At 40.6% G+C, this 25,085-nt stretch overlaps 2 protein-coding genes across 3 annotated transcripts; both read right to left on the reverse strand.

The window, feature by feature from the left end:
• Positions 1-95: 95 nt before the first annotated feature.
• LOC104944154 (SHC-transforming protein 4) lies at positions 96-6,157 on the reverse strand. The gene is made up of 7 exons (XM_010769638.1): positions 5,838-6,157; positions 5,560-5,656; positions 4,922-5,469; positions 2,640-2,710; positions 2,374-2,493; positions 2,207-2,257; positions 96-147 (listed from the first exon to the last, which is right to left on the reverse strand). Exons 2-5 carry the CDS (start codon positions 5,609-5,611, stop codon positions 2,400-2,402), a joined length of 765 nt encoding a protein of 254 aa, XP_010767940.1. The 5' UTR covers positions 5,612-5,656; positions 5,838-6,157; the 3' UTR covers positions 96-147; positions 2,207-2,257; positions 2,374-2,399.
• A 1,397-nt stretch (positions 6,158-7,554) lies between these two features.
• On the reverse strand, positions 7,555-24,936 carry secisbp2l (SECIS binding protein 2-like). 2 transcript variants are annotated; one of them, XM_010769640.1, is made up of 18 exons: positions 24,713-24,936; positions 20,512-20,735; positions 19,122-19,443; positions 18,873-19,011; positions 17,545-17,765; positions 16,450-16,474; positions 16,211-16,323; positions 15,571-15,675; positions 15,378-15,488; positions 14,434-14,601; positions 14,100-14,241; positions 13,547-13,722; positions 13,263-13,395; positions 12,991-13,153; positions 11,821-12,041; positions 11,095-11,249; positions 10,797-11,016; positions 7,555-10,296 (listed from the first exon to the last, which is right to left on the reverse strand). In XM_010769640.1, exons 1-18 carry the CDS (start codon positions 24,731-24,733, stop codon positions 9,674-9,676), a joined length of 3,282 nt encoding a protein of 1,093 aa, XP_010767942.1. In that variant the 5' UTR covers positions 24,734-24,936; the 3' UTR covers positions 7,555-9,673. The 2 variants fall into 2 exon arrangements, with proteins under 2 accessions (XP_010767942.1, XP_010767941.1); XM_010769639.1 differs by having other exon boundaries at positions 16,211-16,326.
• Between the last annotated feature and the right edge of the window lie 149 nt (positions 24,937-25,085).

Below are 25,085 nucleotides of genomic sequence, written 5' to 3' on the forward strand. Positions count from 1 at the left end.
GGGGGGGGGGGGGGAGAGATGTTAGAAGTTCAGAGAAGCCAGAGAGTCAAATGGAAGCTAAGCTCATCATTATAGAAAAATAAACCATCTCTTACCTCTCTTATTGACAAGGTCTTTGGCCACATAAGCAATGTAATCTGCCATGTCCTATCATAAAAAAAAGAGAGAAAAATATAAGTGATACATAAAGCAAGGCTATGTGACGTTTGCCAAACAGTGGCCGCAAATGACAACCATGAGACGATAAAATAAACATAATGAATACATACATTTTAACATAGCACAAGTAGATCAAATAATAATAAAGTCAAACTCTAATGAAATAATTCCACAGCAGTGTCTGTTTAAAGTTTGCTAACATTAGCTAACATTATAGTCACTATACGGTTCAGAACAAATTAAGCTGCAGCAGCCCCTGAGTGCATTGAATTAAGTAAGGATTCCTTGTATTGCACATTAATTGAACTTTCCATTTGTAACAGTAAGAATGTGGTTCATAAATTACATAACTCACTTGAAAGGTATTTGCTGTATTTTTCAGTATGTGCACAAGGTCACTCATAAACCCCCTGACAGTCTTATTATGTGGTACGGTTTAACCTTTACACCTGGATCAGTAATCAGCCCTTGGATTCATGATTCCTTCTTTATATAATCATTGGAAAACAGCAGACTTATTCAGTTAATGGTCATGTCTATGTTTTCCCTGCTTAATTAAATCACTCCCCATCAGTGGTTCTCTGATACTAATACAAGAGCAGAGTTAGCTGAATATGTTTCACCATAAAGCCTCTGTGGTAGATAGATTTTAATTCACCCTCATATCTTCTATGTGTCCTAGCCAATGGAGCCGAGGCTTAGAGCACACTACAAGATTATTTTAGCTAATTAATTAAACTACGAACTATAATCCTTTCCGTAGCCTTGCTGGTCTTGTGTTTCCGAGAGAGAAACTGCATTTCCTATTCCCTGAAAAACATTGCCCAGCGCAACGTCGCAGTATGCAAATTGCAATGAAATAGTACAGTGTGTACCCAACTTTTTAATTCACTGTTTGTTTAAAAATGAAAAGCTTCGTTTATGGACACGAACCAAATCACAAATAACGGTTTTTTGTCAGTCAAGCAGTTTATCAAGCAGGGTTTGACCCAGACTTCATTAACAACTGACATGTCCTGCTGGCTGTTCAGACATCAACACTGCTGCATTGATTTTTTTTTCACTCAGGAGGAATAACCTTAATTCTGTATTATGGAAATCATTTGGGCATGGAGGGAAAGAGAAGGAAAATAGATAGAGAAATTAGTTTGAAAAAAGATATGGTGAGGTTTAAAGATGGTGAAAGTGCATACCAGTTTTGATAAATGCATTAAGAAGAGCTTTCTTGATATGTTAGTATGTTAGCGTAGTTAGGCCAAATCCTAAGCATTATTATTATCCAATCAGAAATGGAAATGTACCCTAACAATATTACATTTCATCCTGTGATATTCTGTCAATTGAATGTAATCTATTTATAATATACAATAAAATGTCTGTAAGGCAAAGCACAATGAAACCATAATGAAACATGGGGGAAACTTCTACACTATAGAGGAGCCACATCACAGAAAATGTATTATAAGGGAAGTTTAGTAATACATTGACAAGTTCAAACAATGAAGTTGCATGGAAAGATTGCAAACAAATCAATACAAGCTTTTACATTTATTTGTGTATCAATTGTTTGAATCAAATTCAAATGAAAGGCTAAAGCTGTTTCACATTCTGTTGCACAGTCATCATGACCAATTATATTTGTGCAAAAATAATTTCAATACAAGCCTTAAAAACTATGTACTCACACCTGTTTTTATATTGCAATCATATAGTATGTACTCCTAATACACCTTTCAGGCTCTCTAAACTTTAAGGTTATCCTAAAGTCGTAAGGATTTGATAAAAAACTTTTATTCTGAAGTTTGTGTCAAACATTTCAGTTCCAGGGTCTTGATAAATACTTGCTTTGTACCACCAATTAAAAGTTGATTAAAAGATTCAAGACTTGGGGATGGGAAATAATTCAATCCACCACAAATGGCAGCAAACCAAGCGGTAATCAAGCCAAATCTAATTATTTACTGTGTGTGTACAGTATGGGTGTTTGTTTCCTTTTTTGCTCATAAACAAGTTTGTACATGTGCAAGATTAGAAAAATGGACCGTACCGGATCTCCTCCTGAGGCGAATGAAATGGCCTGCATGGGGTGGTGGGCAATCTTCGAAGAAAGAGAAGAGAGAGAAAAAACAGGGCAAAATTATTATTATTTTAATAATCTATGTCTTAATAAAAAGAGAATGTGAAAGTTTACATTTTGTTTGTTGAAGCAGTCACCTGTAAGGAGGAGGCATCAATTAGGGTCACACTGTCTGTGGACACAGTGAGGATGATCCTGCTACCTGAAAACTGCAGGTTGATCTGACCCAGAAGAGCAGACAGTCCCTTGCAGACAGGCTGATGATGAAAGAAATCTGTTATTATAGTTCTGCCTGTGTTGATTGCAGTGTGTGTGTGTGTGTGTGTGTGTGTGTGTGTGTGTGTGTGTGTGTGTGTGTGTGTGTGTGTGTGTGTGTGTGTTTGGTAGTGGAAGAACCTCCTACCGTGTGACTTTCATTCTCGTATCAAAGTCGAGGGTTCTCATGGACTGGGTCACCTCCACATTGCCCATGTACTGGAAAACACAAGCGAACACACAAAGTTACTCAATGATTGCAATGTAAAATAAAACACGTAGTGACAGCAATAAATACATCTCATTTGGACAATGCTTCCGTCCTGTTCCACCTCAATTTAAGTATCATTAAAACATGTAAAGATGAAGAAGTGGGACAGGCTGTTGTCTGCCATTCAAACTCTACTCTCCGGTCCTACTTTATGATCCTAGAGCTGCTGTGATGGATAGGGTGCTGCACTTGATTCTGGGCTATAACTATAACCCAACCAGTGCACATGTTTGTTTTTTATGAACTTCCTGATAACCTCAACAATCCAAATTGATTAACTGATTAACTGATACACTTTCAGTCTTTGATCAAAGGTTTAAGGATCACTTTGGCTGCACTTTCAACTAAGGAATAGAAACAATCTCACTAAAGTAAGTACGGCATGTCATGCATTTGTTTTCTCTTTTTTAAATGCATAATAAATTAATCAAATAAAACTAAAAACAAGCATACAGGACTTTAGTGTTAAGATCAGCATGCTCATACGCTCGCAGGAGCGATGGTAACATAGTGATGTTTAGATGATTTAACGTTCACTGTCTAATTTATCACGTTAGCATTCTAACATTTGTCCATTAGAACAAATACAATAATAAAATACAACTACAGCAGAGACTGAATTTCGTTTTTTTGTGATTTGGTCATAAATCAAAGTATTGGACAAATTAATAAAGCCGCTCAATACAAAATAAGGGGGTCACCAAAGTAGTTACCATCTCCCCTGAGGGGGACATACATGTCAAACCATTTCATGCTAAACCGTCCAATAGTTGAGGAGAACTTTAACATACAACCTTATGATGGCACAAAATGACAAGGTATTATGATTTATCAGAAATCAACCAAAGACAGGATAAGGAAACCTTTGAGATGCTAGTTGTTATAGAGGACAAATGTTTAGAATCCGGACTCAGAACAATTAATCTGCAGCAAATACATCCAACATCTTTCAATACATAACAGTTACCTTTGTGGTGCTAAATAAATAGAGGGATCAGTGACCTCATCCTAGGAGGACCACTACTGTTTGTATATCTTTCTTATATATTTCTGAGATATTTCATTCTGGGCCAAAGTGGTGGACAGACTACCATCATGTGACGTCACTAGCATGACTACAGAGATATATTCTGCGTATATTCTGTGTGTAGATATGAGAGTGGCCTTTTCCCTGGGATTTCTAAAATAATTCACAAGTTGTACATTTGGGACATCTTGACATTTAGTTTATACAACCAGGCAACATTTAGGCCACATGCTTGGATACACTTTAGCCAGGCCCACTTCTATAGGCCATGAGCTCTAGAAGAGCAGACGCCATAGGCTGGAGGCAGGATGAGTAAATCCACTGATGAAGACCATACTTAAATCAATACGTGTGTGTGTGCGTGCGTGTGTGTGCGTGCGTGCGTGCGTTTTTGTGTGTGTATGTGTGGCTGGGGTGAGTGGGAGTGTGTAATGTGTGTGTGTGCTTGTTTATAAAGGACAATCAAACAGTCCATTCTCATTTCCATCAGTGGTCAGCTCCAAATCACCCATGCGGACACACCTCCGGTTCTAGGACAGCTTGGGCTCAGCTGATACCGGACACACACACACACACACACACACACACACACACACACACACACACACACACACACACACACACACACACACACACACACACACACACACACACACACACACAGAGTAGCAAAGCAGATCCAGAGAGGAGCAGAGAGCCAGGATGAGTCACTACTGCCAACACAGGAAGCTCTTTCTGAGAGGGAGGGGATGAACGCACGAAAGTGAGTGTGATGGTGTGGATGGAGCACAGGGAGACAGAGTGCGTCTATTTGTGTGTGTGTGTGTGTGTGTGTGTGTCCTGTGCTCACATGAATGTGTTTGTGTTAGCACTATATGGAATTAAACTGCGTACCTGCCTTAACCATCCAGTGAGACCCTGGATAAGAGGTTAGCTTCACTTTATGCACAGTAAAGATAAGTTTGAAACAAATTATATTGTATTTTAGATATAACACATTTTAAAGTCACATGCATATTAGTCTGGTGAGTAACATCCCACACACTCTCGCAGTCTTCTACACAATAAGATTTGTGTTAGTCCAGAGCAGAGTGTATTCATGCACTGTTAATAGTTATTATCTGATAAGTACCTTGATGTGATGGTGAACCACTCTGTTTGCCGTCCCCACCGCTGTACAGTCCTCTCCTGCAGAGGATGTCTTCATATGGGACAGACCGTCTCTGTGATGTGAGCAAGGAGGACAGCCAGGGGTCCAGGAGAGACTGTCCATCTGATGCAGCGTGATTGGTCTTTTTGTGCAGCTGAGGGCAGAGCGAGTCTGGCCATCCGACAGGGGCACATTGACTGAATGTTGAAAACAAAATCTCTGGTTAGGCCCTGAGCCCCACTCTGCTCTGGACAAGGGTGTGTCATCAGCGGTTCTGCCCCGGGCTCTGTTTGTCTGTCCCCTCAGGCCCTGCAGGGAAATAGGACTCTGCAATCGGATGTTAGCCACACGGGGGATGAAGTCCCTCAGTGTGGACGGGCCGTGGTGTGTAGGCGTCCCAGGATCCAGCTGGGCAAAGTCAGAGTCTAAGCAAATGTCCCTCTTTTGGGGGAGCATTCTTTGGGGCCGGTCCTCGAGAGACGTCAGTGAATCGTTCCGCAGACGACTGTATTTGGTGCGCTTCAGCATGCCTGTAAAAGATGAAAAAGAAAGTGTGACAATAAGGTATGAAGCACAGTGATTCTCATTGTATGCATTTAGTGATAAAAGTGAGGAGCTACCTGGTAAAAGTTCTTTCTGTGATTTGAACCTGGGTAAGCTTTGCTCTCTCATACTCAGGAAACTGGAAAAAGGAGAGCACTAGGACAAATAGAAATCCTGCCAAGAATTAGATACAAAATCATTACAGTAGAATAACACACATAGGATTGACCTGATAACTTAGATTTGACAAGCAGCAAAAAGTAAAAGATTGATTTTCTTGTTTGAAAAAGGTTTTTAGCTGCTGGGGTTCTCTGTCCTCGGATAAATACTGTACGTTACGGAAGATTCAACTCACCAGACTAGGGATGTCCTGTATAGTCTAGAGTCCAGTCTGCTCTGCTATAGTCATGCTGAGTACCGTCCCATCATCATGACCCACACTTCCAGCCCTGCTTCACCTGTACATCAACTTTCCTCCCCTCTGTATTTTTCTTCCCGAGGAGCAGTAGAAATGTGCAGCTTTTATGAATGAACTTTTCTCTTTTTTTATGAATGAGAGGCTCTCGCTCACTTCCTCTGTCTCTCTCTATGACGGTGCATGCAGATGAATATGTGAATGGAGCGGTGAACAGATTGACAGACGGCCCCTAAGGCTCTTTGCCCCTCCCTCACCCATAAACTACCATCCAATCACAGGCGGGTAGGGTGACTCATGCCACACACACACACACACACACACACACACACACACACACACACACACACACACACACACACACACACACACACACACACACACACACACACACACACACACTCTTTTCTAGCATCATTTGCACTTCAGTGATGCTGTTTATGTGTGTTATTAAAACACTATCTCCCTAGAAATGTTTTTCTTAATAGAATAGCATAGGGATTAATCGTTTTTGTAGAAATAGATCACATTGACTTGATTTATAGTATGCCATATATTAAGATTAGTGCAAGTATTATTCAAATGGCCTGCATGAATCACAAGAGGAAGGAGATTTAACAGAATTATTTGCATTTTCAGTTTCTATTCAGAGCAATATGCAAGACAGGTGCCGGCAGAGAAGATGAATATCTAACAACAACAACAGTGTGAGTGTGGAAAAACGCTTCCTTATTTAGATCACAGATTTCATTTAACTAAATATAAGCGTAATAAGTATTAATGACTTGCAGATTTTTCTTGATAACTTGAAAACGGCATACTTGTTGTGAATAAACTGGATGTGATACATGAAAATGACAAGGTTTCATGTCTGAGTGCATAAAATAGTGTATAACAGCGTTTTGTCCCTTCCTAGTGGTTGTTTAGCAAATTGCAATCCAGGTTTACGTGAATTATTATTATTTTAAAAGAGATTTTATATTTGAATCGAAAAAATATTGGAAAAGTATGGAGGAGTGGGCATGAATGTGTGGCAAACTATTTACCGTCATACAACAAAGAAAAAGCCTTACCTCTCCCATTTGAGCACCTGGAAACACAGAACATTTGGCACTTTTGCTTGAAAAGAAACTGAAAAGATGTATCGGTTTTCAAGCTAGTTGCAGAGTCTCTTTCTGTATTAGCTCAAATGGGGCGAAGCCTGCGAGCTAGTTCAGGCAGTCAACTCGAGCACCAATCATACATTAACACGTGACGCACCTCGTCCCTATTACAACCAACCAAACACATTCTCCTAAACATGCCGCTCTATTTAAGCTGCCAGGTCTTCCTGCCTCTGCCTCGCTCTGCTGCTGCTGCCACTGCTGTGTTCACTTGCTATTGCTGCGTTCATGTTCCTGCTGTGTTTCATGTTGCTGCTGCTTGCCTACCCCACCACCACCCCAGCTTCCACCCGTAGGCTCGGGGGATAGTTATCTAATCATCACTCAATGTTCTTTGTAAAACTGTGGAGTGATGAGACACGAGCCTAGACGCCAAACTCAAACTATATGCTGCTTCTAATAACTATTAAGAAACACGAGTTGTTTACAGCTCTGAACTAATATAACTGTCATGCTCATTAAATAGTCAACAGTGGACAAAACACAAGGCATTATTTAAATGGTTTACTTAAACAACATTTTAATGATGTTAATCATCAGTTATAGGTTAAGAGTGATAACAGGATTATGAGAAACAGCCTATAACAATGTTGCTAGTGATGAGTCTGCAGGAGACGGTCTTAAATATCCATATAAAGACGAGGAACACGCTGAAAAAATTACTTCATTGAACCGTTTTTTTGTTTTTTGTTCACATTAGTTACAAGACCTTTACCAGTACTGTATTTACATGGTGCAAAGAAACACACTTGCTGTCAATTAAACATACTTCAAACACTTTGATGGAAGTCATAGCAACAAAAGGCCTACACAGAGGGTACCTGCAATCAAACTAGAAATACTTTCATAGTCCCAAGTATGATATTCAGTATACTGTCACATCCCATCTCAGGGCTTCACATTGCATACAGCGGGGCATACTGCGTTTACACACACCGCATCGTCATTGGCTGGCTGAAATCTCACCATGATTCACTATCAAATGCCATTATCAAACTGGATTCCAACTGTTTAAAAGTTAAAACTATCAAATGGCTTTAAGAACAGGATGATTGTATTTTTCAATACAATGGAAAAATCAAAATATCTTTTGTACACTTGTATTTACAAGGGTTTATCATTAGTATTTGTATGACTTTGTGAGGACTTGTTTGACTTCTGGTGGTGCCTGCCTGATGCCAGAGCTTTCTCAGCTTCGGGGAACTGACTTTAAATAAAGACAAATCTGTCTCTGAAATCTAGAAGAACTCTAAAAAAAGATTCATTTGCAAGCAACCCTATCCAAATGTTCAATTTTGGGATTCTAAACCTTGATGAATACCAGTAAACCCCTGCTTTTCCTATAGGTTAATTTGATTTAAGTGGAATTTACTAAAGAAAATATACTTGGAAAATGTATTTGAGCAAATGTCCTGTACCCTGATTCTTTCATAATGTCATAAACTACACAGTCAGGTCCAAACCTGTACTTTTTTAATTCAGTGTCTAAATTGCAACATGTCTCTCTGGATGAAAGGACTTTTGGGAGTTTGGGCTTCTAAGATGTGGTTCAGTCTTTAAAAGACAGCTTGAGAGCGCCCACCCATCAGAGAAGAAACCCCATCAGGGGCATTTTGTTTTATGAAGCACAGACAGCATCTGGGAACTCAAGACGATTCCAGTCAGAGGCAAACAACCCAAATAGTTTCACACTCGGCAAGATCAATATGACAAACCATTATATAATGTAGTAGAACCACATAGACAAAGTTATATACACAAAGCTTGTTTTGCTTCTTAGAAGTTAATCATCTGAATTGTCTGAATACAGAATGGTACACTTATTATTTGAACATTAAAAAACACTCTGAAGACTAATGGGTGGGAGTGGTTTTAGGTAGAAAGACATAAACCCCCCCGACACTTCCATATTCTGTAAGCAACGCAAAACACCCACAAAAAATTAATAAAGAAAAGCATGTCTCTCCTTCCCACATGGAGCAGGTGGAAAACACACACATTATTTACAAAGATAAAGCTCAACAACATAGCGAAAATAAATGCTAACTATGTGCCTGTAAACACACACACACACACACACACACACACACACACACACGCGCACACAAATACTTGAAGAGGTGTAAACCGTGTGAGCTCTGTATGAAGATGGGAGCTGAGAGGTTCCAACCTTCCTCCTCTGTGAGCTTCAGACAGCACTCACAGATAGCACTCATCACTTGCTCCTAGAAACGTCCCCGACTCTAAAAAGAGTTCAGCTTTGGAGGGGGAAAGTGAAAAACTTCCCTCTGGATTCAAGTGTAGCAGGTTATGGGCCGAAGAAGTGAGGGCATCCTTTTAAACTACGAGAGGAGTGTTGCTGAACTACTATCCCTCAGACTGTGTTAGCTGTTGTTTGGTCTGCGATGCGGTGAGTCGATCAGTGTCTGTGTAATGCTTGTGAGTGTTGGTCAGTTGGTTGGATACCTGAGATTATGTCTGGTGTCAGGGGTTAGAGAGAGAGAGAGAGAGAGAGAGAGAGAGAGAGAGAGAGAGAGAGGAAAAGCTGCTGGTTGTTGTGAAGAGGGACGAGAGAGGGACAGAGGAAATGAGAGTATGAACAGAGGGGGGAGATCAACCGCTGACTTTCTTAACCTCCACTGCCTCTTTGTCCTCCGTCCTCTCGTCTGCGATGTCCGCCGAATCGATGTCCTCTTCTTCACTCTGCGCTTTCTCCTCTTCTTCATCTTCCTCCTCCTCCTCATCCTCCTCCGTACTTTCCTGGCTCTTCCCCAGCTGCAGGTTTTCCAGCGTCTTTGACACCCAGGATTCGATGCGGCTGCTGAGGGTGGGCACTTCTACAGAAATAGGTTCGGGGGTGTAGTCGTCCTCCTCCTCTTCCTCCTCGTCCGCCTCCTCCAACATTCCGGGGACCAGGGTGGAGGTGGTGGAGGTGATGGAGGAGTTCAAGGGGCCCCTGCAGCTCCCGTCCAATGAGCCCGTCTCTGTGCTCTGCTGAGAGGCCAGCTCCAAGCGGTCGTCCACTCGCACCTCGTCCCTCTCACTGGGACCCTGTGTCAGTGATGAAGGTGCGGTCCTGGACTGGGGGGCGGTGGTGGGTGGGTGGGCAGTGCTGGTGGAGGCTCCGGAGTTCACACTGACTTTGGGTGCGGCTGTTAGGGGCACAGGACGACTGGGCGCAGCCTCAATAGGCTCCAGGGCATCGGAAGTCTCCACTATACTCCTCCAGTTGGTCTCTGAAGGAATTTATAGAAAGATAGAATTGGAGGATGAAAGCCTCTTTATTGGTCACACATGTTCATGCACACAGCACACACAGTGACATGTGTTCTCTGCTTTTAACCCATCCTAGTACTAGGAGCAGTGGGCAGCTATTGTACAGCGCCCGGGGAGCAATGGGAGTGGGGGGGGGGTGGTGGTGTCTGGTACCTTGCTCAAGGGCATCACGGCAGGGCGTGGAGAGGTGAACTGGGACCTCTCAAAGTACCAGTCCACACTCCATATTTTAAGTCTGTACGGGGACTTGAACCAGCGACCCTACCACTCAGAGTCCAAGTCCCACTGCCGGACTTTTTATTTTATTTTGTGTATGTGTTATGCTCTTTATATATATATATATACAGTCTATGGTTATGCTCCATTACTATTTTTTAATCAAGCAAATATCTGAATAATTCTTTCACCACTGATTACATATACTACACACAAATCTATCACAATAAATTAGGGGGCTTACCATACTCCTTTTCATTGACCTCTGAGATGGGCTCAGAGAAAATGGAGCAGAAGGAGATGGCAGAAGCAGCAGAGTGGTTGCGGGAATGCCCCATGTGGTGAGGGACCTTCTTGTCATTTTTCAGAGCCTCCTCGGCCTGCTCCTGCTCCAGAGCGGACACCATCTCCTTGTAGGCTTTCCTTGCCTCTTCGGTCAGAGACACTAAACTGTTAAAGAGACCCTGAAGGAAGTTTAACCAAGTTAGTAAGAGGTCTTCAGCAATTTATAATAACTTAAAGGTAGGATGGGATTAACTTACCTCAGCTCCTGAATAGTTGAAAATCCCAACCACACTGACAGGCACTAGTTTGTTGACGCAGCGTCCGAGAGCTTTTCTGCCCAAGGCAAACACAAACGGGATCTCCTGATCCCGAGCCATGGCAATTACGTTGTATAGAGCTTCATCCAAACCACCTGGAACAAAAAGACACTCAATCAAATGTACACAATTTGAGAAAATGATTGGCAAAATCTACAGAAAATAAACACTAACAACTTGATCAAGGAACATGCTGTTTTTTATGATGAGAATATTAAAGTCAGCATGAGGGATCTACACTACCAAGCTGGGTTTGTACAGTCTAAACCCTCAGCTGACAATAAATCATGAACTTTTAAAAAGGTGCAATAACTGAGTTTTTGCCCACTTGGGGGCAGCGTAAACAAGCAGCATCACTTTTAGGTTGGTACAGCAAACTATTCAGCAAATAGTCACTTATTTAATATTTAGCCCTTATGGAGCAACCTTATTTATCAGTCAACTTGTTTGGTTCACTATCAGCACTCTGAAAGGGCTGGACAGTTAAACAATTAGCTGAAACTATATGTAAAACTCTGTAAAAGTGATAATTCTCCACATGTGACCCCTTTCACACTGTCTTTTAATACATTGATACAAAATAATTTAAATCCTGTTTTAAAAATGTAACACAGCTCTGGTGGTGGTCAGATCTCAGGCTGGAAACAGTAAAACAAAATGATTCACCTTTGGCCTGGATCTTCTCACAGTTGGGAGAGATGATGACGCACTTAATCTTATTTAACTTCATGTGCTTGGTGACCTCTCTGAGACCCATGACCAGGCGGCGTTTGGATTTGGCTTTGGTGGGATCCTTCTGGTAGACGCGCTCCTGGAAGCGAACTAGCTCCTGTAGCAGCATCGTCACACCCTCGTCGATCTCCTTACTCAGCACCTGGTTACAGTACCTGCGGAGGAAAAATAATTGAGGTTAATGAATAAGTGGCAACTAGGCTAAATAGCAAAAGATTGTCCAACTTTGGAACTTTAACTATTAGCTTATAATTAGATAATTTAATTAATATAAAAATAAATATCTGCACAATGTGGATCATGAACTTTATTTGGTCTTAGCCTCTTAATTGCAGTAATATGCGACCTTTCTTTATCTGATGCAAAGGTTAACTGAAAAGCTTTTGGTTATGGGGTGTTGGTCCAACAATACAAGCTATTAGAAGGTGTCAAAAACAAGCATCCTCTATTACCTCTAGTTTAGAATAATATTAATTGTTCAACATGTGTTCTTCTTAAAATGATTCAAAATGTTGACTGCTGTTCATTCAAATTGTCTTTAACTTCTTCCTGTTGGCTTTTTCTGTTATCAGAGCCATTTTCTGAATCTGGATGAGCCTCTCCAAGTAAAGCAGATCCATTAGGTGTTATGCATTCTCTCAGAGGCATTGTGGAGATATTTATCGAAAGATCGACGTCGTGTGGCCTGAGGGTCCAGCGTCCTGCGGGTCAGCGCTGAGAGGAGGAGCTTGGCTACAGAGGTCTGTAAAAATCTGTTAGGAAAGGGTGGGCTCGTACAATAGGCCTACAGCAGAGGACACGGAGGACAAAGATGTGTTTGTGACCACTGGCATCGGTTTTTGCTGAGAAAGAACAATGTGCTTGGCGTCTGTGCTATACAAGTCTTTATTGTACAGCTCCATCCTTAAAACAGCCTTCAACTTTCAGATGGTTTCACAGCCAAGGCTCTGGCTTTTGAGTGGGAGAAGTATTTGCTTTGCTCACATTTTTTTACTTCCACATGGAGCATTTCTGAGACGATTTGATGCCAGGGATTCCTACAAAAGTCCTGCCCTGTTCAATGTTCTTTGTTTTACTTAACATGGGGTGAAAGTGTGTTCTTACTCTCTGAAACGTCGGCTGTGGATCTTGGTGATGGCGTTCGAGGCCATGGGACTCCCGATGCCGGAGCTGGCCGGAGACCCCTGGGACACCGGGGTGATGCTGTAAGGAGAGTTCTGACTGGCCGGGGAGAGGGAGGCATCGCTGGGCATACTGAGACCATTTTCTGTGGGATAAACAGAAAAACACACCAGAAATAAGAATTAGACAATTGTATCAGGGATGAAAAAATATGAAACTGGATAGCTTTCACGTCTTGATGATAAATAACTCACCTTCTTGGGAGGCGGGCTCTCGTGCAATGTCATCAGTAAAATGTAGAGACTCATCCCCCTGCTCCTCGTGGCCTGAAGTCTCTTGCTCTACACTCTGTTTCCCTTTTTTCCCTTCACGTTCCTTTAAGATAATCTATCAGAAGGCACAACACAAATGTCAAAAAGAAGGGCACACAAAAGATTTGCAGGTTCAGAAATCTCTATTCATTTTACAAATGTTCATGAAGACAAAAAAATATGTATTCCACTACTCATTAATGATAAATTCCTCTTATATTATTAACCTTTTTCAGGGCTGTTGGTCGTTTAACTTTGGGGACCTCCCTCTCCTTTCCCCTCTTCATACGGGGCGCGGTAGAGTCCAGGGAGTTGTGTGGGGCTGTGTACGTCTGCTGATGGACCTTCAACATGGACGGCATGTTGGTGGAGCCTGAACTGTGGAATGGAGTGGTTGTTCCAACTGGAGAGAAGGACCACAACATTAGTTTACATGCTAGATGTGAAAAAACTCATTTCGTATTGTAATATGTGCACATATTTTTTTTTTTAAACATGTTTTCATTGGAGTGAAAGAACATTTGCAAAAAGGTACAAAAATGTCAGAATATATGCAGTATTAGCTAAATACACAAACATTACGCAGTGGGACAAGAGGATTTAAAAAAAAACAATAAAGAACAATTCACCATCAACAAATGTTAGATATACAAAATTGTACTCTATGGAAATGAACCAACTCATTAAGCTTTTATCCCAATATTGTAATGTATGGCAGGGCTGTTATATTGTCATATGTTTGTTAATTCCCTTATACCACTTGATTCAGTTCATGAGTACCTGTAAAAGACAATGGCTTGGTGTTGTTGAGCTGTCTGGCCTTCATAGCCTGCTGGTGTTTCTCCAAAGCTGCCAGCATGTCTCCCAGGTCCAGCTCCACAGAGGTTTTACTCTTCTTCCCTGCTGCTTTAGTGAATTTCTCCTGCAGGGCAAGAAAATAAAAGGCACAACAAGGTCACTCCATTGAAACAGTTAACCACAACTAAAGATCAGAATGGTAATCACAAGCCAGAAATAGAGAGAAGAAATAGAAACCCAGCGATAAGCCAGAACATTAAAGCTTTTCAGTCTAAACCCGGCCTACATGCCCAGAGGACAAAGTGCGTGTTGATACCTGCAGTTTCTTCTGTTCCATGCTGATTTCAGAGTACTCCTGTGCAGTGGCCAAGGCAGCAGCCAGAGCCTTCTTCCTCTGGCTTTTGGCCCTCTTAGGAACAGAGGTGGTGATCGGGATGGGGGTCTGCACAATGCTGATAGGGGAGTTTTCTGGCAGGTTATCCAGCTGTGATGCATGTAAAAACATAAACCGTTTTTAATATGTTGATAAAGATGAACAGATAACAGTCGAGACATTTGGCCGGATTCCCAATGTATTTTGGTAATGCAGCTAAAGTTACGTTTGAAGATACCATTTTACTTTTAAAGATAACATTTTTATTGAAGCTATGTGTTGTTTGTTTACAGGGACATGCTCCCAAACTGAATTATTACTAATACCAAATTGAGAGGGATGAAACAGACCCAGAGCAGAGATGAACAATACCCAGCAGACTTTCTATATCACTGGTCATGTTTACTACTTTCTGGGTATTTCCAAATGAGAGTTTCATATAAACTGAGAGTTAATAACAATTGATTTATGTCAGGCAATAAAAAAAGTAAAACATCAAATCCTATGCGCAGCTAAATCTATTTGTATTGTTATCTTCTTCTTCATTGAATAACTTTAAAACATTATATATTTATACCGTATAAATGTGTATCTTATTATGTATACAATTATTATTTATCCCAAGTTGGGGAATAGTTTTGTTACAGCAGCATATTAACAGTCAATGTACAAGAATCACAAAATGTCTTAAAAATATAATATAATATAAACACAATAAAAATAAACAATAAGAAAACTAAATATACATATTCTCAGTAGAAAATACATATATTTAGAGTATCCACACACTATCAAATATATACAATAAATTACAATACTCTCTATTATAGCAATCTACCATCTGAGAGGCAGATATTGACAGAGGCCTACAGAAAGCTTTCCCTCACCAGGTTTTTGTGCAGCTTAGGATGCATGTGTGTCTGCGCTGCAGCAGACTCTGGTTTGCTGCTGCGTTGAGCCGCCCCTGCAGTAGCCAGATCTGGGAACTCATCTTCATCCTGACAAACATGTAGATTACATTTGAGCAAAACAATCAAAAAAGCCTAAAATAAATCTATATTAAACTGTGTTAATGCTCACCTCAAAGTAGAGGGGCTCTGGTGTGAGCTCTGTAACAGCTGCTGGCTGCATCCTGTGTTCTGATTGGTTCAGAGGCAAACGCCCTTGATAACCACTGTGGAAATCCTGAAAAAGTCAGAGAGGAGATAACACAGGAGTTAAAAAGGGTATCACTGGTGTTTCATGTGTTTATTATCCTGTGTCAAGTGAAGAAAACGTGTTGGTAAAAGAGAGAGCAGAGCACAGTTTGCAGGCCAATTCCTACAGACAGTGTGAGTGGCTCTGCATCACGACAGACTCTGGAGAGACTTTTAATACTAATAATAATACTTTTTACACTAGTATGTGTGATGGACAGTACAGATATAATTACGTGCGAGATGTGTTTAGATTCAGCCCTCTACTCACATCTAAAAGTTATGTAATTGGATGTCCAGTAGCACAAATCAAGATAAATTATATCTTCAATTGCAATCATAAAAACTAAGACCATTATGAACACGTGGGCAACAGACAATTGGAATAGAGAGTCACTGTACATTCATTTCTAATCTGCTGCTCAGTAAGTTTCACTGCCACTTAGGACCAAAATGATTGCATTTCAACCCTTCTCAAAATACCACAGTTGTTCTTCTGACATACTGTACATATACACATGTACCTGTGAGAAGTTTCTCTGTTCAGGATGTTTCCTCTGGTCTGCTCTGTGAAAGTGTCCGTTCCTGTCTCCCCAGGACTTCTGGGTAGCCTGAGAGGCTGCATTAACCCATGTACCTGCTAATGAATGAAAACAATGATTAGGAATTATTATCTCCATTCATTTGTAATATATTATGTCAAAGCCTTGTGTGAACATGGCGGGGGAAGGAAGGGAAATACACTTTGTGTTGTCAAACTTGCCTTTCATTACACCAGCCTCCACTCCCTATACAACACAGACATGTGGAGAAGGTAGAGGAAAAGAAGACAAATTGAGAAATCATGAGTATGTGAAATGTTGTAATAACACAGAGAGAAGTCATTACATTATTGTATTACATTTCCCTGATTGGTATTTGCCCTGTACAGTGCTGTGACACAAGAGGAGTATTTATGTGGTGACATGTTATCTCTCAAATCTCTGACCTTTGTTTCTTTTGAAGATACCATTTTTATTGAAGCTATATGCTGTTTGTTTACAGGGCTCCCAGACAGAATTACCTTTAAAAACTGCCATGACTCTAATAGTAAGTAGCCCTTTAAAGATATACTCTAGACCAGTGGTTCCCAACCTTTTTTCCCCAAAAGCCCCCCCAAATGACTCCAGTTGGAAGTTGTTGCGGCGGCGCCCGCCCGCCCCCCCCCCCCCCCAACTTCACAAAGCGATGCCGCAAGTGGAAACAATTCACAAAGGGATTAAACTGTTTAAAACACATGCTCAAAGTAAGCCGGATTTTGCCGATGTGTTTATGTGGATTCAAAAGTCGTAAATAATCTACAAAATGGAGGAGACCGATCTGATCGGAGCAACTGTGACAAATAATCCAACTGAAACCGGCATGGACATTGACTATGTTTTAAAAATGCGCTTATCCACACAAGCCTGGTTTGGACACTTAACGGGCAGAAGAAACATTTATATTAAAGAAAGAAATTATACATTTCTGTCTTTTTATGCCTTTATTAGCTACTAACTTGAATTTGTATTCAAATGAATTAATCAATTATTTTTTATTGTAATGTAGAGACAAGGCTTTTAGTGACAATCATGTATTGCGTTACAATTATATGTAAAAAATATGATATTTGGCCTCAAATCATCTGAGGCCTGGCGCCCCCCCTGCGATCTTTGACGCCCCCCCAATAATTCCCAGGTTGGGAACCGCTGCTCTAGACGTGTTTCAGGTCAATGCTTTTGTATGATATCCACAAGCTAAACAATTATGGGATTATGAGTTTAAACCGTTTCTAGAGTGTGTCTGTTACCCTGTTACCGATGGTAAGTAGCCAACTTACTGCTGGAGCTGCTGAGCTCTCTGCTGTTCGCTGTGTTACCCCGGCAGCCTGGTTGTGTTTGGGGCTGCAGTAGCCGCTGTCGCTGTCTATATCTGCCTCGCTGGCTCCCTGCTCGTAGCTCTCAGAGGGATGGGACGCCCTTCTTCTCTTGGTTCGGTTTTTCCAGAGCAGGGGACTGGCTTGCTCAGCAGCACAACGCCCAGACAACTCACCTTGGAAATCTGAGGACACAGTCAGAGAAGATTAGACCTGATACAAAAGAATACAACTGCTATAATCGTCAATATACTAGATAAAAAAAGGACTTTAAATATAGTAGATCAGGTTTCAAGTTCTCTATTGCCTTGTGCACAACAATCACAGAGATGCAGTTGTTGGCATTCGTCTCGCTGCAACAAAGCTCATTAAATATGTACAGAAGGAAATAACTAACGTAAGAAATGGATCCTAGATATAAATAGTGAAATAGATATAAAATACATACTAATACTTTTTTTCTTAGAAAATGAACAAATATATATTTGAATAGAAATAGAAATGAATCAATTCATTCATAAAGCCAAATTTAAAAAGGGACGAATCAGATGTAGATTTGTATAGGGATATATAGACCAAGCTGTAAACAGGTGACGATTGGAGATGATTTATGTGTTACCTAAAAACAAGCGAAGTCATATTTGTGACACATGTTCATTAGAACAGAGACATCACTGTTGACATCATGAGCTGCAAACATTTTAAGCTCTCCAACTGGAAACTCTGCATTCCCTCTCTTTCATAAGTGAAGCATGAGCATCATCAGTGTAGGATAAGACACCTCTCTTACTGGCACTGTGTCGTGCTTCCTCTCTGACTGGAACAATTCTTTGTTCACAAACAAACAGACACCTTTAAAAAGGTCTGGAATGTTTTAAGCCTCTAACTCCTCTCAGCCACAGGAATGAAGTTTAGATCTGTATTTACTCTCACAACATTCTCTTGCACTATTTTATTTCTATTGCTATTTGTATTGGTTTAATTTGTTTTCTGTCCTATATATATATATATATATTCATGTTGCATTGTTGGAGGAGCCTAGGACTTAAGTTTTGCATTGCCATATCTACACTGTAGCTACTGTGCACATGACAATAAAGCCTCGCTTTGAATTAATTGAATGACTGAGAACATCACTGACGTTGGCCGTTCACTTAGCTCGAAACTCAGGCTCAGAATATTCCCACTGCTACAAACAATAAACAGATCTTTATCTAAAGTTGGCACCGTTTTTTATTATTAAAATAAAACGGAATGTTCTGCACCTTTATTTATTGCCTTGGTATTCTTACCGGTTTGCTGTGCTGCATCCACCAACATGACTGTCTTGGTCCTCCCATCAGGCCCCAAAGTGCACACCTCCTTCTGAACGGCCACACTCCTGGTCGGAGGCCGGCGACCTCTTGGAGGCAGGCACATACCTAACTGTTGCTGTATGAGAAAGATTAAGAGGTGGTGCATAAAGAGATACACTTGTTAGTATTACAAATACAATGGCGTCATTGTCACAGCAATAAAACATGGATGGTGACCTTCTTTACCTTTGGGATAACATTCGGTCGGGCCATGCCTCTCCCCCTGCCCATCCCGTATGCAGGCCCCAGAGAGAGTGGTCTTTCAGCAACATCTGCAGAGACAGGGTTGACCACTCCAGCTTGCACAGGACCACCATAGGTTCCATGGAAGGGCTGGTAGAAGCCCATCACAGGAGGGCAGGGAGCAGGCATAATCTGGTAGTAAGCGTAGTCATTGGAGACAGGAGGCTGGGGTGAAGACATGATGGGGTAAGCCAGGTATGACCCTCCGGGGCTGGGGTTAGGCTGCTGCCAGCGCAGCTCCCCTCCATTATACATAGGATGTTGCCTGTGAAGGGGAAGAGAGGAATCATATTATATTAGCATGGACACTCCCATACTAATACTGCAAGACACTTTACAAAATATGAATACTAAGGTTTTTAGGTGTCAAATGTTTGTTGTTCGTCAATTTTAAGTATGCACTATTATGTTGGTAAGGAAGAGATTTTAGCTTGATTAGCTGTAATTCATTGTTAAGAATCTCACACACTCATCTTTGTGTCCTGTATTTTAAACATTCTCAGTTTGTATTGTCTTTAGGACATCCACCACATCCATGTATTTTGTAAAATAAGGAAATGTTTGCACATTGTGCAGGAGAGGTTTGAATCCAAAATGGCCTTTAAAGAAGTATCCCTAATTAAAACATAAATGGTCATACTTACATATTTAAAAAAAGGATTTAAATATAAATGTAAAGTTGCTTTTTGTAAGACTGACATTCCACTGGTTCACATTTTTGATGCTGCAGTGATTTGCATGATGGTCAAATTGTTAGGGGGTGTGTTCACGGTATGCAGAAATGTTGATAAGGATCCAAATGACATTTCCACAGCCAGCCTACTATACCGGCCATTTCCTCGCATTCAAATAGAGGGAAAGGAAACAAAGGAACGGATGTGTGCAAGGATACAGCAGATCACTCCAGACAAAGAAAGAGCCACTGGAAACATAGATTGTGGTTCCATGTAAACTCTTTGGAGGTTTCCATTCATAATCAAGCTGCCCTAAAATAGTGAGCAATCTAACAGATCTAACCCAATGCACTTTTTAAAGGATGTGATTGTGATCTCACTAGGCGTGCTGTGTTTAAATCTTCTTTTCAATATTATTGTAGAAGGCAGCGCAGGGAATGGGTTTTTCTTAAAATAGAAAGTTCCAGTTTGAAATGGGGACACCAGGCGTCCCACAATACCACATGGAATGGCTACACTTTAGCCAAAGCATCTGCAAAATACATAACTATCATAGACGAGAACCACAGGAGCCGTTTAAATCAGAGTTTAATGGGTTCAAATGAATGCTTCAAAATATCTCCCATTACTAAAACGCCCTTATGAAATTGAGACAATACCTGTTGGGTTGATTTTCCTGGACGAAAGGGTAGCAGGTGATGAGGTAGCTGGGTATGGGAGTGGTTTCCACGCCTCCTCCATTTCCTCCTAAACCTCCGCCCCCTCCTCCTCCTCCTCCTCCTCCTCCACCTGCCTCTCCAGAAAGACTCATTCTGGCAAGGGATCCTTCAAGATCTTTCTTCTGTGGGATGAACGGTTCCACTTCGGCTGAAAGCTTCACATCCTGCACCCATGACACAAAAAAACAGTTGTTACTCATTAATGACTACATGGTTCATTGACTGAGAAGTTAGGTTTACTCCAAAAAGCAGAGATATCTGTCAAACAAGATTGCCCAAGTCAGTCAGCAGCACATTCTCTGTATTGACACGGTACTGGGGATCTATTTATTTCATTATTTGTAATTCCATTGGATGGAAAGTGATCGTTTTAGAGTGGAATCAACATAGTAATGGAAATTCAACAACATTTATCCAACTATTTGCTTTATTGTAAGGGTAGGTTTGTGTAGTTTGTTAAGTCATCTTGCTAAGACATTACATTTACAAGAATAGGACCAATCCTGCAAACAAAAAGAGAAAGATCTATACCAAGGCATTTAAAGGTTATTAACTTGAGAAAGTTTGACAGAGAGGGTTGTAGATGGTTTACTAAACAATCTTTCATTTGGTTAGTGTTCATCCCAGCTAAGCACTGACTCCTCATACGGTTCCAGTTGGTTTACAGTCTTAAGTGTGTACCATCATCAATAAAAACGTATCAGAGATAAAAACCTTTAAAAGGTTAAAGACGTGACGTGGTACAACTGCAATGTACACAACATATCAAAAAGGGCTCCAGCTATTTTTGACAGTCAATTTCTCAAGTGACTAAGACATCTGCAGCTAGATAAACAGTGGTGAAGGATATAAACAATGAGCAGCTTCTTGTTAATATGGTCAAATTAGGTAAGTCTCTTTAGCTCAAAGCCGAAAATAACTTCTTTTTTTTTAAAGGCTGCCATGTATGGCTAAATATATTCAAAACACACCCAAGTTGATAGTATGCATTGAGACGTCCCAGGGACAGCTGCCAGATTATGAGTAACATACAAATAACTAAACAGTTCTAAACGTATGAGAACAATTAAAAAAAAACAAAAAAACATCCAAGTTCTGGAAACAAACATAAAACTAAAAGCTTTAGGAATAAATCAATAAGGCACATTTGTTTTAAAAGTGGGACATTTGTGACAGGCGAAGCCACAAGAATGTCCTCTCCAAGTCACTTCTTCTGGTTTTATGGCTCTCTGGATTTATGGCCCAACAGCAGCCGTGCAGTAGAAGTGGTACAGCGGGCTCCAGAAAGGCTGAAGATTAGAGGGCCGGGCACTCCAAGGCAGGCTTGGGACGGAAACACTAAAGTACTTCAAATCTTAATTAGCCACCAAAGACATTTTTTCTAAAAAGAGAGAAACACAGCTGCGAAAAATAATGCTTAGTCATAAATAGATAATCTATCCGAAAGCAGGCCATTGTTTTCATGTATAAAACTGAATATTAGATGTACAATTCAACAGAGTATCCTAGATTTTATTACAAACCTTATTTTAAAGTCATAGTGTTAATTATTGTGAATTTTAAAATGATTTTTATATATTGAACGTTCCTCTTTATGACAAATAAATAACTTTGAACTTAAATATAAATAAATATAATATTACGTTTTTTAATGTCAGAATAAATGTAATAGCTTCCATTTCCTTTGACGCTTGTCAAACCAAGTAACAAGTAAGAGTCCTTCTTAAAAACACAAACACTGTGAACAGTAAAAGGGGACTGAGCATGTGCCTGAGGAACTCCATTTTGCTTCTTTTAAAATCACTTTGAAGAGATATCAAATGCCTTCTTTGTTCCATTTTGAAGTCAATGTTTAATCGTAAAAGTTGATTTAGACTGCGAATTGTTCTTGACATATAGAATAAAGAAAAGTGTCATCATTAAATGTTTTATGTTTATTTATCTAATGCTTTTGCTCTCCCGGTAGGGCAAATACTTAAGTGTAATCTATTGTTTTGATTAAAGTGTTTGTGGTGAAGCACTTTTTAACGTTGCTTTTGATAAACTACATGAATAAACTGGATTATTATGTTATTTAATTATTGTTAAAATGCCTTTAAAATTGCCAACTAAAAACAACATTTTCCCACTTATTTAAGTACAGGAAGGGCAGCTGTGTTATTCACTGCTGTCTGGGAGCATCTTTCACACCTCGGACTCCTCCTAACTTAACATCATGGAGGCATCGGCTTGACCCGAGGTGGCAGCTCTGCTGAAGAGGTCTCATTAAAATAATCTGCTATTTTTTGCAAAGGATGAGGAGAGGTGACAGGGTTCAGAGGACAAAGGCATCCACACTTCTCTGAAACAGTGGTCGGGATGCATGAATAGTCATCAGTGTAGCCAGTGGATGTCACACAGACAGCTATTGTCTCCCAGGCTACTGTCCGTGGGTGGTGCCCTCACTTGACTTAAATAATCTATAGATAACATCCGAACTAAATAAAATCATTGTAAATGGTGCGTGGTGAAGAAAATCAACCTATAGTCTTGAGGAAAGATATTTACAAACCTCCAGGTAGTTACAGCTTCCATGCCCAGACAAATATGTCTGGAAGGGTTTAGTACTACAGTAGTTTGTCTGAACTTGTGCGATGGTACAGTATAGCTGATAGGGTGTTATTATAGGATTACGTTTGAGAGGATAAGGTAGGATAAGCTAATTACCATATACAGAAAGAATCTGTGTACATTTTGAGGTAAAACAGAGCTGGCCAGCAGATCCATCTCTTGAGACCCAAGTGTGTCTTTGTAGTATCTCTGTGTTAGTGAGAATAGATGTGATTGTGGAACAGGCTATGAGGTCAGACCCAGATGTGCATTCATTGGGGATGAGAGATTTCAGAGTGATTAGAGTGGGAGCTTCTAATCTCACAAGCCTCTGTTTGTGTAAGCACTTATTCTCACACCAGTTGCTTTCAAACACCAACAGACAGTTTCTGTTTCTGTACTGAGAGCCGGATGGTTGTGTTTAGAAACTAAAGCATTGCATATGCATACAACTTTTAAAGGGGTGTTATATATATATATATATATATGACATAAAACAAATTAAACCAATACAAATAAAAAATAGAAATAAAATAGTGCAAGAGAATGTTGTGAGATGTGCAAGTAAATACAGATCTAAACTTCATTCCTGTGGCTGAGAGGAGTTTCCAGAATTTTTTAAAAAGGTGTCTGTTTGTGAGACCAGAACTGATGATTAGCAACTTGAATACACATTTTCAGATGCATTCAATCTCACATGAGTTTAGGAGCCCCTATAGTGTCAGAAAACTGCATCATGAGATGTACCAGGTAAAGGAGTGTAATCTCAGGTATTGTCAATACTCGTTGGGACAATAAACAACCAAACAGCGACAAAACCGAACTCTCTCCATTGCAAACATCGTCAGAAGAATGCTATGCATGCAGCAGAACCAGATATTCCTCTACTCACGATGCACGAAACCTCTCCGCCTCTTCTGACAATAACAAAGCTCTCATCGTGCACACATTCCTGACAGTCACTCAGGTGAAACCTTTTGGTCACCTCTCCAAATTCGGACCAAACCACACATTTGACAAAAAACACCGCAAGCTGTACGTGTCGATTAACATGACCAGCTCCGTCAAATGACAGCTGATATGTTTAGCTTAAAGACTAGCTAGCTCTCCAGGCTAAATGCTAAACACAAACTGTCTTTCGGGTTTTATCATACGGGATTATTGTCATGCAAATAGATATGTCATTTTGTAAAATGGCCCAAAAATACATGAACTGTGACAAAAGACAGGAATGCTTTATCCGCTTTGTAATAAACTGCGGTCACCGTTAGCTGTCTTAGCTTGCTAGCCAAACTGGATAACTGTTTGCAATGCTGCCTCGTGAAAAGCACCGAAACATAGTGTGCCGTTTGTATGGTTACAGACACAAATATCCGATTTAAACCTCTCAACTGGTAATAATTACAATAAGGTAATAGCGGCTTATGTTTTTAATGATGACGTTAACAGTGCGATGCTGGGCCTCGACAGCGTAAACTAGCGTTATGCTCCTTCTTCTTCCACAGGCTACAGCTCCATACAAAAACACTGATCATTTCAGAATAAACTGTACCTTGTTGTCACTAGCGTCCATGTCAGTCAACGACACCGCGACATACGGTCATTGGCCAAAATGTAGACGTCAGGATGTGGGCTCTTTTAATTTCTTCATTGTGAATAATAATAAGTATCACTGAAGGCTCACACCCAGTTCCTAAGGACCGCTAGCTGCTGCTGCTGCGTCAGCTGGCTGTCTCTCCACCGACTAGCTGCTAGCTCTGGTGCGAGCGAGCTAACGGCTGGTGTCACTGTGGAAATGGGAGTCATCTGGAGTGGAAGCCGTCGAGGCTCAAAAAGCTTTTACTGGCAGATCAACATGTCAGGAGTATGCATAGAAAAATACTTTCGAAGAGTGATTCAAAATGTGTGGAAAAAAAATATGTCTC

This window comes from Notothenia coriiceps, unplaced genomic scaffold (assembly GCF_000735185.1).
Source record: "Notothenia coriiceps isolate Sejong01 unplaced genomic scaffold, NC01 NC01_scaffold00007583, whole genome shotgun sequence".
Lineage (NCBI taxonomy): Eukaryota > Metazoa > Chordata > Actinopteri > Perciformes > Nototheniidae > Notothenia > Notothenia coriiceps.

Excerpts from the sequence above, each read along its gene's own strand:
- LOC104944154 (XM_010769638.1), bottom strand. The coding sequence starts at position 5,611 with ATGAGAGAGCAAAGCTTACCCAGGTTCAAATCACAGAAAGAACTTTTA. Across the intron at positions 5,470-5,559 it reads ACAGAAAGAACTTTTACCAG|GCATGCTGAAGCGCACCAAA; the intron begins GTAGCTCCTCAC and ends CATCTTTTACAG. Across the intron at positions 2,711-4,921 it reads TGGTTCACCATCACATCAAG|TACATGGGCAATGTGGAGGT; the intron begins GTACTTATCAGA and ends TGTGTTTTCCAG.
- secisbp2l (XM_010769639.1), bottom strand. The coding sequence starts at position 24,733 with ATGGACGCTAGTGACAACAAG. Across the intron at positions 17,766-18,872 it reads GGATGCAGCACAGCAAACCG|ATTTCCAAGGTGAGTTGTCT; the intron begins GTAAGAATACCA and ends CTGTGTCCTCAG. Across the intron at positions 14,602-15,377 it reads CTAAGCTGCACAAAAACCTG|CTGGATAACCTGCCAGAAAA; the intron begins GTGAGGGAAAGC and ends CATGCATCACAG.